The sequence below is a fragment of the Brachyistius frenatus genome, unplaced genomic scaffold (genome assembly GCF_029030835.1).
Source record: "Brachyistius frenatus isolate BFR_SWC_R1_liver_20210118 unplaced genomic scaffold, ASM2903083v1 Contig_6, whole genome shotgun sequence".
NCBI lineage: Eukaryota > Metazoa > Chordata > Actinopteri > Embiotocidae > Brachyistius > Brachyistius frenatus.
Genome location: NW_027210605.1, coordinates 7176399 through 7189276, shown reverse-complemented (window position 1 = coordinate 7189276; position 12878 = coordinate 7176399). Strand labels below are relative to the sequence as shown.

Sequence of the window (12878 nt, the reverse complement as noted above, 5' to 3'; positions counted from 1 at the left end):
TTAATTGGCTGCCTGCAGGCACTGTAAAGTCTGGGGAGCAGTTTTTAACAGTCCAGTTGGGGCATCGTGCACTTACATGGTTGACATCAAACCATCAACACAGTTCGTCGAAGATTAACAGACATACAAGGTTGAAAACATAACACTTAAACGCACACAAAAGCACAGAAAACCCTGCTGTTCATAGGAGCCCATCAGCTCCATCACCCCTCAACTGTGATCACAATATGTAGAAAACACTTAAACTTCAACTGAACACGATTCATCTTTCAGGAACTGGTATATTTGCTACGGTCAAAATATGAGTCTGTAAAAGGAAAATCTCTGTCTGTGTGTGTGTGTGTGTGTGTGTGTGTGTGCGCGTGTGCATGTGTGCGTGCGCGTGCCACAATTGCATAGAACAGCTCACAAGCACTCAGCTAGACTTGACCATTGACTTTTATTTGCAGGTGCTATTTAAGTTATTTAAATGTTTATTATTATTAGTGATCCACAAGAGTAGAAAGGTAGTTTATAGTTGTTGCATTAAAAAGGTGACGATTGAGGTTTGGGTTTAATAACAATAAAAAAAAAAAATAATGAGAAAAAAAAAATGTGTCAAGAAAATGACATGTTCTCGCTTGTGCAGAAGATTGCAGGTGCAACCGCTGTAAACAGGTTAAATGTGATTAAAGGAGGTGAAGTGTCAAAAAAGGTTTGAATTTATGATAAGTGTAAGCATTGAAAGGAGGTGAGGGGTCAGAGCTGAAAGTGGCTGATATCAATTCAAGTGTTACAGCTGGAATTTCAGATTAGTACTGAGAAGTTAACTCACTGCTGAATGGTAAAAGTTGGGAGCAGTTGAATTGCCAGAGGACAGAAGATAAATCATCATTTGCAGCACTACAAAAGAAAGCTGTCAGTTTAAGAGTGACCAAGGAAAGCCATGAAAGTTTTAACTGAGGCACTAGATATAGCAGAAATGTGTTCACCCTAAGTGTTGGCATGTAAGGAGTGACAGTGGCTGAATGTCAGTTCAAATAGTCTTTTGAAGAGTACAATTAGTTAAAGTGTCTTGACTTATACACGCTGAAGGCAGTTTCAGTGTCAGTTTGAACAGAAGATATGAACGCTGCAATGTCAGGAGGTGTTTTTGCAGCTAAAAGCAGTTGAACTGACTGTTGGCATGTAACTGGTTTCAAGTGAAAGAAACTTGAAACCAGTGAAAGAAACTGAAGAGTCGGGGTATGTGAAGGTGTAAAAACCATGTGAAAGTTGAGCTGAAATTCATACTTCCCCTAAATGTTTTGTTGGCAGAATTCATCAGCCAAATATATGTCCACCCTTTAAAACCTCTGGGTTTCTAAAAGCATAAAACTTCAAATGTGACTCAAGAAAATGAAAAACAGAGCGAATGGCAACAGGTACAAAGGGTGGTATCTAGAGTACGAATGATTATGAAGGGGTTAACCAGGAAGAGCAAATATCAAAAGATAACAGGAACATTCAGGAGAATAATTTCTATTAGAAAAAAGCTGAAAGTAAGAAATGTATCCAAAAAGTTGAGAAGATTGAATGGTGTGCCTATATAAAAGTATGCAGATATTTAAAAAGCGTTCAGATTATTCATAATAAAGATATAAATACAATAATTTCAGTGTGCGTCGCTAATAGTGAGTACACCAGTTAAATGCTAACACATGCCTACAATAATCCTGTTGGTAAAAGAGATATATTTTTCTCTGTTAAACAAGCAATCACTGCTTTTGGACTTCATATAACATTACACATTGTGTCATAAGAGCAGGCGGCAATAATGTGGTTTCTCTGTATCTTGACTATCTGGCAGGTAAAGGTCAGAGGAAATGTCATGCAGCATAATCAGAACTTGGCCCAAAGTGCATATCAGTGGGTACAGGATGCCAGATACAGGTAAAGGCTTCCCAAGACATTAGGTGTAAAAGTACTTCTTCATGGATATGTGCTTACATCACAGAAAAAAATAGTTGAAGACAAGATTTTCAACTGCATAGCTCGGTTTGCTGTAGTTAATGTGCGATGAGACATTACTGCAAAGTCAGTGCAGTTTTGCTGTTGCATTGGGAAACAGAATTAGTTTCAATAAGTTATGGTTGTAAATTGGCTAATAAGACACTGTGCTGAGTGTCTTATGGAAGGATTAGGCATGTACCTCTTATAAGAACAAGAAGAGGGAATGAAGTATTTCGCAGAACAATAAAATTTTGGCTTTTTAAAGGTTCGGCATAATCGTCTATTCACCAACGTCCTGACTATTAAATGTTCTCAGACATCATGTTACTGTGGTCACAGCCTTCTTTTCCTCGGCCTGTGTTACGCTCCTGCTGAAATTAATGTACAAGTTCCAAGGTATGTAGGCCTGTGGACATGAGCATGTTGGTTCAAGATTGACGGCCTTCCCTGGATTTCATTCCTACACAGCGCCGTTCTGCAGGCGGTCAGGGGTGAAGCATCCATTGGTCTTACAGCTGCTTTCTGCCCTCTTGGCCTGGGACAGTTTCTTGCTGGCCTTCCAGCGCTGAGCCAGCGGCTCCATGAATAGGGAGAGGGAGGAGAGTAGATAGCAAAGCCCAGCCAGGTAGAAAGAACAATCGTAAGTCTGAGTGTAGTCATACAGGAACCCTGCAAAACACAAACACCATACGGACCCGTAAGAAACTTGTCAATTCATTGGTGAATACACTGAGCATTTTTTTTTTTTTTTTTTTTATTTTTTTACATATAGTAACATAACCTAATTTGTACATCACATTGGGACAAGCTGAGAAAACCAGATAAAAGTGCTGATGTAAGGGTGAAGAACAACATCTTTTTAACAACATCTTAAAAATTGTTTGTACAGACAGTACAAACAATTTTTAAGATGTTGTTAAAACTCTGAATTCTAACATTTTCAGTGATTTAGGGTCATATATAGATTACATACCAGAGACTCGAACAGAAACAGACATTTGTTAGGCCTGAGAACATTCGTTGGGGAACATTCTATGAATATTTGTTGGTAAACCACAGACATTTAGATCACAAAATGTTCTGCAAACATTAGTTAGGGTGTGTTCCGGTTACTTTGGTTGGAACATTTAACAGAATTGTTTGTTAGGAAACGTTTTCAGTGAAACATTCCCTGGAATTGTTCAATAAGAATTTGTTGCAACACGTTCTCGGGTAAATGTTCCACAAACATTTGCCGGGGAACACAAACATAATTTTACGGAAATGTCGTGTAGCATTCTCAGGTAAATGCCACGCAAATGTTTATTGGGGAATGATTAGTGAACATTTATTAGAAACCGTTCTGGGAACTTTTGTTGTAAAATGTTGTGGGTATATTTGTTAAAAAAAAAAAAAAATCCCCTCGTGGATTAATAAAGTAACTACCTAACCTTAAGGAACGATGCCAGTGAAACATTCCAAGGGAAACATTCCGGAAACATTCCACAAACATTTGTTGGGAAATGTTCTCGGGTGAATGTTCTGCAAATATTTGCATGTGAATTTTCTGCGAACGTTTGTTAGAGAACGTCCAGGGAAATTGTTTTGGAAAATATTACAGGACTGTTTGTTAGGAAATGTTCCCAGAGAATGGTTCCACAAACATCTCACAGGAAACGTTCTCAGGTAAATGTTCCACAAATGTTCATTGAGGAACTCTGTGAACGATTGTTAGAGAACGTCCAGGGAAATTGTTTTGGAAAATATCGCAGGACTGTTTGTTAGGAAATGCTCCCAGAGAAAGGTTCCACAAACATCTCACAGGAAACGTTCTCAGGTAAATGTTCCACAAATGTTCATTGAGGAACTCTGTGAACGATTGTTAGAGAACATTGCAGGTACTTTTGCTGGGAAATGTTACGAAAATATTAGTTAGGAAACATTCCCACAGAAAAATTCGACAAATATTTGTTCGGAAACATTGTTAGGTTAAATGTTCTTCTAACGTGCGTTGTGGAACGTTTGTTAGAGACTGTTCCGGGAACTTTTGTTGGAAATGTTGCGGCAACGTCTTTTAGGGTACAATTCCTGTAAAATGATTTCGGGTGAATGATCTTCAAACATTTGTATGGGAATGCTCTGCCAGCGTTTGTTGGAGAATGTTCCGGGAATTTTCATTTGGAAATATTACAGGATATTTGTTAGGAAACCCTTCCAATGAAACATTCCCACGAAAATGTTCCACAAACATTTGTTGGGAAACATTCTCACATAAATGTTCCGCCAACGTTTGCAGGGGAACGCTCTGCAAACATTTGTTAGAGACCATTCTGGGAACTTTTGTTCAAAAATATTATAAGAGTGATTGTTCAGGAACAGGAAAATGTTCCACAAAAGTTTTTGGGAAAACCCTCTCGGGTAAATGTTCTGCCAATGTCCAAAGAGGAACGCTATGCAAATGTTTGTCATGGGAACTTTTGTTGAGAAATGTTATGGGAATGTTTGATAGGGAACAATCCCTGTGATACTTTCCCAGAGAAATGTGACACAAAATGTTTTCGCCGAAACTTTCTCGGGGAAAAGTTTCACAAACGTTCATTACGGAACACTGCGTGAATGTTTGTTAGAGACCGTTTTGGGAACTTTTGTTGTAAGTGCTATGGTATTGTTTGATAGGATTTCACAAATGCTTGTTGGGAAATGTTCTCAGAATCATAGGGAACGCTTAGCGGACATCTGTTAGCGACCGTTCCGGGACTTATAGACCGGGAACTTTTTTGGGAAATGTTACGGTATTGTTTGTTTGGAAACAGTCCCAGGGAAACGTTGCACAAACATTTGCTGAGAAACATTCTCTGCCAAATGTTTCGCCAACGTCGGATGGGGAACCCTCTGCCAACGTTTGTTGGAGAACATTTTGCGAACTTTTGTCGTGAAATATTCTGGAAATATTGACTCTTTCTTCCCAGGAAGCACCTCCAGGGAAACGTTCCATAAAGATTGTTCTGTATACGTTTGTTCAGGTACATCCCCTAAATTATCCCCGGGAAATGTTTTGGCAAATATTTGTTGGAATGATCCCGCAAACATTTGTCGGGAAATGTTCCGCAAATGTTGTTGGGCAACATTTCAGGACCATTTGTTCGGGAATGCTTCAGGAAGTGTTTGTTGGTAACAGTTTTGTGTGCCTGTGTTATTAGTTGTTTTCTTAACATGACCGACGTCGATGTTTCATTTCCACCCGGTGAATTTGAATGAGCTGCGTTATATAAAAAAAACTAGTCTGACTAGACTCCAGCTACTGCTGAGACAGTTGGTTCTCCTGACTAGAAGAACTGGATAACACATACTTTGGCCTGAAGGAGGGCCAATGGTTTACTAAACGTGAGTTTCTCACTTTAACAGCAGGGATGGTAAATAGAGCCACATGCTATTTCCGTACCACCCCAAAAGGGGGTCATTCGTCATGTTTCAACTCCCTAAATCCATAAACCCATATGAGGGGATTGCTCAACACAGTGAGCAGGGACCATGTCACTAGGTTCAAGGCACCCTCACTTTAACTGGGGCCAAATGTTACCAATTAAAGCATAAAGAGTTATTTTTCCTACAAGTACCTCCCATAATTAAAGACAAAAAGTGTGAGCGAGCATGTGTATTTATTGTGATGAGACATACTGTGTAGGTCCTGTGTTTATCATTTAATATCCCCATTTATTATACAGTAAGAAGACAACTGGTCTGGCTCATACACCAGTTCAGAAGTTACGCAGATGAGTGATTTTACTGGTGTGTTTTTAGTTTGTTGGAAAGAATCTGCAACAATCTGATGTAATAAAAACACTGTAACAAAAAACTCATCCAAGATTAGAAACAGCTCTCTAAAATAAACAGAGGCAATCTGCCATCAGTTAAAAAAAAGTGATTCAAACCTGCCTTGAATAGATCACTGTTATTTTAAAGGTTTGACTTAACTTGCTTGTAGGCATGGTGAAATTTGACCCAGTAACCTCTATATGCATTTTCCACAAACCAAACCCCAAATTCCAGTATGCCTTGAGGCCGGCACTAACTATAGGTTGTTTTTCTCCTGTGCGTTTTAGTCTTCTCACTCTACAGTGACAGCATACACAGACAGGCAGACAAACTTGGAAGCACTATAAAGAATTCAGGGGCCATGTAAAAATGTGCAACAACAAACCCACTAAAAAATATAAATGCAGAAAGGCCTGTCAACCCTTTCACTGATCCCCCCCCCCCCACACACACACACACACACACTCACTCACTCACTGTCTGGAGCTCTTATGGACCAACATATACACAGAACACAGAAACACGTGTAAACAAATTTCACCTTTCCCTCTGTGTAACAAATCACTTCAGAAAAGTGATGTCATCGTTACCTTCCCATGCACATGCCATGTACATATGCACTGCACGCGTTTGTTATTGTGTGGATTTGTAAAAGTAGGTTAGTACATGTGTGACTCCTGAGGGTTTTCCATGACGGGATCCACTCACCTGCCAAAGGAGGCCCTGTGAGGCAACCGAGGCCAACAAAGAACATGGAGAAGCCCATGGAGTTATTAAGTTTCTCCGACCCCACCAGATCTACCTGCAGGGCAGAACAACACATTGGTCTTGAAGCTCCGCATACGCTGGGACTTGTAGCTGTCATCCACTGTCTTATTTTCAAGCAGCTACACAGTGATTTGCACACTTATCTCTTATCACTGTAAAAATAATATACAAATACTTAATATTTAATTATTTTTTTTTCAAAGTACACAATTATTTTGAATAGGCAGATAGTAGGAAGCTGGAAACATTTAGCCATAAAACAACCAAAAAAAACAGCTAAACATTATGAACCACCTGTAAAAAAATGTTTTAAATAACTCTGGGTTGATTTATATACTGCTCCAGTAAGAAAACCGATATTTTCCAAAAGAGGATTAACATCTTAGACTATAGAGATCTTAAAGCTTTGAAAAGTGGTACAGGTGTATGCCTGATTTGTAATAAAATATTTTTAAAACGTGCATTTGAACCCTCAAATCACAGTCCCTGTCCGAACAGCTGGTTAGTGTTTATGGTGTTAAAAACTGGTAAGACAATGCTTGATTATTAAAACACATTGGTTCATCTATATATATTTGAGGTAAATTCACCAAAATAGGCCAGCATTTGATATTTATACCTGCTCTAACGGAAAATTTAGGTATATTGCTTTTCAAACATTATTATTTAAGAAACATTAAGCTGCATCAGGAAACTTCATTAACTCAGATTTACTTATTGTCTAATGCCAGCCCATGAGCTGAAAGATTTATCAGTCAGCTTTTGAATGAGAGCAGACTCCAGATTAATGTTTGATGCTGGTGGTGGGATGATCCTTTTCTCAATATATCAATAACAGATTATTACTATGAATTACTAATAATTCATAAGAAAACTCTTGTCAGAAAAATGTGTGGTTTATATCAGCCGGCAGATACAAACTTTGACATAGGTTAATCTGTTTTTTCCATTCAGATTCTTAAAAAAAGAAAAAGAAAATCCCTATTGACCGTTAAGGTCACCAAACGTCATCACTTAGGCCCAGAGGCATGTCCTGGCCTTTGAGACCACACCATTGGCAGGTGAAATCACACCACATGCAGCCGCGCGTTTTTGTTTTCAGGAGTGAGATAACCTGAAGATACTGGATACCCGCTGACTTAATGTGTTGTTCCACCCATAACAGCGGTTGGGAAACATCTCCAACGGCCTCCTTGATGGATTTGTTTCCCTTTCCGTGCGTGACACAGTGATGTAATGAAGCCATTTCATCTTCACATGGTACAAAATTCCCCCCTCACAAGTGCTTTTATTGTGAATTTACCAGATGGGAGTCTGCAAGGTCAATGAAGTACAGACTGATAATATAACTGGAACTGACGTCGGTGGGATTGTGTGAGAAGTCAAATGATATTGTGAGAGCGCATTGTGGTACTAGCCAAAGGTACAATCGATTTTGCAACATTTAACTGCACTTACTAATCTTTATTCCCCAGTAACTATGACACTAATTAATCAGAGAAAAGTCTTAATTACCCAACCAGAACTTGCTAAATCTGCCTTTTCCTTTAATGCACTTCAAGCTTGGCAAGAGCTGTAAATTATATTTTTCTCTGAATCTCACCCTCTCCTGACATGTTTAAAAATATCTGAGTTTTTAAAGGTCATTGTCTTTTTTTTAATTTTTTACATGTACCATTAATTGCAGTGATTCCTATCATCCATGTATGCTTTGTGTCTTGTTGTGTTTGGCTACGACTATGATTTGTGATAAAGCAATGCCTGGATGAAACATCTCTAATGCCTTTGAATTTAACAGTTTAAATTGGGTAACATTTTATTTCAGCAGTTTTCTAGTTTCCGAATAATTTACCTGTTCCCTGGAAATAATTATGTAATCATTAGGAAGATAAATACTTCTGGGATTTATTAATGCACTTGGTTGTGTTTAAAAGCAAATGTTATTTCAAGATAAGTTTAGAACAGCTCTATTTACACCCAAGTGTCTTAATCTATGTTTAGCCACGCTGTGTTGGTCAACCACTTTGAGCCAGACTGAAATATCACTGCAAATATTAGATAAGTTGCTATTAAATTTTGTACAGACATTCTTGACACCCAGAGGATGAATTGTACCAACTTGGAACCCATTGGCTATTGGTCCGACAAAGAGTTAGCCTCTCAGGACAATACCACAACAATAAGGCTAGGTCTTCAAACGGAAGCTAGAAAGCTTCTGGTAGATTCTGCTTCCAAATACAGATATCTGTCTATAGACATTAGAATTGGACCAATTTAGGCAAGACATGCACTGCTTCCCTCGTACCACCAACAGGTTGGAGTTTATCTTGTGAAATACGTCAACATCTACTGGATATTTTCCCATAAAATGGTGTACTGATAAATCCATATTGCCCTGTATTCACTTGCACATATTTTATTTTATTTTATTTTAAAATTTCATCAAGTGCCATCAGGTGCAAATTTGTTTTTTGACCAAACACCTGATAAACTAATGAACTAATCATCTAAATATCAGCATGTTAACATTGTCATTGAGAACAGGCTTGTATTAAACTGCTGTAGCTAAGCACAGCCTCACAGTGCCAACAGCATGGTGGTAGACTGTTACAGAAAGTCTGATTTATTAATTCTTGGAAACTTTATTCTTCATTTTGTTGAAGCGTTTGCTTGCCTGTAGACATATTTCACACCGCTACATGTTTGGCTAACCTGCTGTCCACTGACTGAAGGACTCTGTAGGTGACACTAGCAATTGATTGGAATTAATTATTAGCATGTGCAGCCATTGAACAAGTTGTGAACAAGTATCAATAATCAATACCAGGAACTTTCCCTTAGCATTAGGTGTATATATATCAGATTGTTTTTTTTTTTTTTACAAAATGTATGGGACCTGTAGGTTAAAGTATTACAAATATGGGAAATTGAGGTTAATTTGTTTCAAAAGAGACTGATGCGTATGTTCAGGCAGTGTCTCCTTACTAGAACAGGGAGCAGCAGAGCCATGTAGCCGCCACAGAAGATGGCAAAAAAGACAGCGTAGACCATCAGCAGGATGTAGGAGGTTGCCAGCGGGGAAAGCAGGTTGACCAAGCCACAGAGGATTAGGTAGGCTTTGTGGTAGTGGTATTTATGGAACAGGTTTTTGTCTGTCACCCAGCCCGAGGCCAACTGGGCAATGGTCTCTGTGATACCTGAAACAGAGACAAAAGCGCATGAGAAACTAGGACAGAGTAAAGATACATCTGTAAAATACAAACACTCCAAAAATATGACGAAAAACAGTGGAAATTTTTTTTTTTACATTTCAAATAATTTGTTTCCAAGTAAAATGTGAAGGACATTTTGAGATAAAGGTGAGTATTTAGAAATTAAAGTAAGAATAGAAAAACAGAGAGAACAGTGATATTTTTTGGTTGCTTATTTTGGATGATTAAAATATATGCTACAAATCAATTGAGCAATAATTTTTAGACACAGGGTATTATAATAACAGGGTGTTTCTTATGACATTTTTTCTTTAATTTTCATTATCTTATTGTTGTTTTAAATTTAGAGTATGTAGGACCGAGGACTCCTTGGAAAAATGGTATTAATACAGTTATAGTAGATTTTCCGGGTTAAATAAATTGAAGCAAAACATTCTTCACAGTTTCCTTAGCAAGGATTAAGAGAAGAGACTGAAGACTGCGTTAAAGAAAGCGTTATTGGAGAAAAAAATCCAAATAAATCTGTTGTGACATTCTATAAAGACACGTATCTATTGATTTTTGTTTCATTTGATTTTTCTATCGTAGTCTGAGTATAAAACCCTTTTGTAAAAATGATCCAACACTGTTTATTCTCTGTATTTTCAGTGATGACTCTTTGACAAGCAGTTTTATGTTGGGTGAACTTGTTCAATAAAACACAAGAGACACAAACTGCAACCCACAATTGGTGTGCAGATTGACCAACAACATGCACACAGTCTATTAGACAGTTTAGTGATAAATCAAATACCGACCCAGTTTAAAAAAATATATATTTAGACCATCCTCCAGCCTGTTACACTGAAATCCAACCAGATTTGTCCATCGACAGCAGCAGCAACACACTGTGCCTGTCTGTCATGTGAAACAACATGAAGCAGGAGTTCAGTGAACATCTAGTGTATTTTGGAGTTTAACACAGAATATCGAGGGGAGAAAAGTTTTGTTTAGCTTTTGGAGCCATTTGATGATTGGTCACCTCCTGTCTTTTCTCCTAGCACCACAATGAGGTTTCTTATTTAGTGAAATGTCTTGAAAACTATTAAGATGGATTATCATGAAATTTGGTACACACTTTCAATTCCACTGGAACTCTCAACTTTTCATCGCGCGCGAGTGGTTCAAAATGAAAATCTGGCCAACGCTTTGGTTAACGACTATCTGCAGAATGAATGACTTTGTAATATGGTGTTAAAATAATCCGGCTGGGACCTGAGCACACAGCAGATCACAGTGGTCAGAAGCCAACAGCCCTCCATGTATTTTGAGCTGATGCTCAGTTACTTAGAAAGAGTTAACTGTCAAAGTCAGCTACTTTAGTGCAAGGATTAATTTAAGTGCAGCTAAGGTCACTTAAGAAGGGACATGTAGAGACTTGTGATCATTCAACAACTTGTTTCTTTAAAATGATTCAGTTATTTTATGCCTGACAAAAACAAAGCCATAAAGGAGCGTGAGTATGTATCTCTACGTGTGGGCATGTGTGATGGAGGGGCGGAGAAAGAATGTGAGACGCCCTTCAGCAAAACCACACAGGTCTGCATGAATATCAAATGTGGAGCCCCTGTTGTTCCTGCTGTCTGACAGCAGACTGTGGCCAGAAACAGTGAGTGGCAACGCATTCATCTGTTAACATCAGCATTACACCAGCAAACTACTTATTACAGTAAGCACGCCATCTCGTCTGACTGATTGTTTGCTCCACTATGATGACTGGGCAGATATGGACTGCTCTCTGCTGAGGTCAACTGGAACGCGATAGGCGATGCGGAAACTGCAGTGGTGTATTGACCGTCGCAGGAATAGCTACAAGCAGGCAGCGCTGAGCCATTGATCAATGAAACAAACTGGTTCTATGCAGATCAGAGTAACCCATCCTTTGCACAGGCTCTGCTATGTGACTCTACAGGCTGCAGACATTAACATGTGGCTTGAAACAAAAGAGGCGGGCCTGTTGAAGAAGAGTTTGTGCAGAGGATGAATTACAAAATAAAGTCAATAATTTATATTATTTCAATAATCGTCTACATAAATTAACATGCAGATGATACATAATGACAGTAAATTGCATCTTCGTTCTTTAAGGCTTTAAATGAACCCTGACTGAATGAACAAGGAAATGCCTCTTCCGTGACCACCTCTGCTTTCCTTACATAACAGAACCTAAAGCATCTCTCTCCACTGAGGTTAGAAAAATGACATGAGGCAGCTGTGCAGTGTTTATGTGTCCTCCACTGGTGACCCAGGACATGTCCTGGGGTGTCCCCTGCTTGCACAGAGACAAGTTGTGTGAGTTTGTTTGTATATTTTAGCCTCAGCAGGTTGGTTCAGCCCTGCAGCTGTTCCTTTATAAACTCAGCACAAAGCTGTTTAAATTTGGCCTCTCCAAGTAGCACCTGATGGCAAGTGCATCAGGGACATTAGTTCTGTCCATTTTTCTCCATAGTGTTAACAGGTATAAAAGTCTGTAAAAAGCCTGTGTGTATTAAGAGACCATATGGAGTTGCAAGGCATGGAGAGATGCCTTTCCATTTGCTATAAAGAGGGACATTTTGTCACCAGATTAAAGCAAAGGGTTATAAAAGGCATGTTGGTTTCCCAGCTTCTCTGAAGCCACTGCTGGCTTGTCTCGCCTTCTCTTTTGTACGCACTGCCGCCTTAGTTCTCCTCTGCAAAGTATCAGTCACTTTAGAGCTGGACCCAAGCAAAACTGGGAGCCCCTCTTGTCACCACGCCAACAACTTTACTCAGTTAGCTGTTGCTTAGCAACTCCAGTTAGCCCCAGTATCGGTGGCTGCGGGCTGACGAAGACCCGGACGATAGCGTCTCTTTCTCTATCAGCCAAGTTAATGGGCTTTTATGACAAGTACTGGGTCGGGGAAAAAAGGGGACAGCAGGACGTTGGGATGGTGGCTTTGTGGTGTGGGTGGCACCCCGCGTCTTTTAGCTCTGTCTCTGTTTCTCCCTCATTACGGTGCACGTGACCAGGGAATGTGACAGGACAAACATGTCTGAGTCAAAAGAGGCTGTCAGTCTTGCTGCTTTCTGGCACGAAGCTCATCTGAGTAAACCCACGGACCATCGAGGAAA

The 12878-nt window shown here is 39.2% G+C and overlaps 1 protein-coding gene across 2 annotated transcripts in view; it reads right to left on the bottom strand.

Annotated features, from left to right (window-relative positions):
• Positions 1–355: 355 nt before the first annotated feature.
• slc16a4 (solute carrier family 16 member 4) overlaps positions 356–12878 on the bottom strand; it is a 28849-nt gene continuing 16326 nt past the window's right edge. For both annotated transcript variants that reach the window (XM_069688922.1, XM_069688923.1), the window contains 3 exons: positions 9520–9731; positions 6475–6568; positions 356–2640 (listed from right to left, as the gene is read on the bottom strand). In XM_069688922.1, the coding sequence (XP_069545023.1) occupies positions 2432–2640; positions 6475–6568; positions 9520–9731 (515 nt within the window). In that variant the 3' untranslated portion in view covers positions 356–2431. The remainder of the gene's footprint in view (positions 2641–6474; positions 6569–9519; positions 9732–12878) is intronic.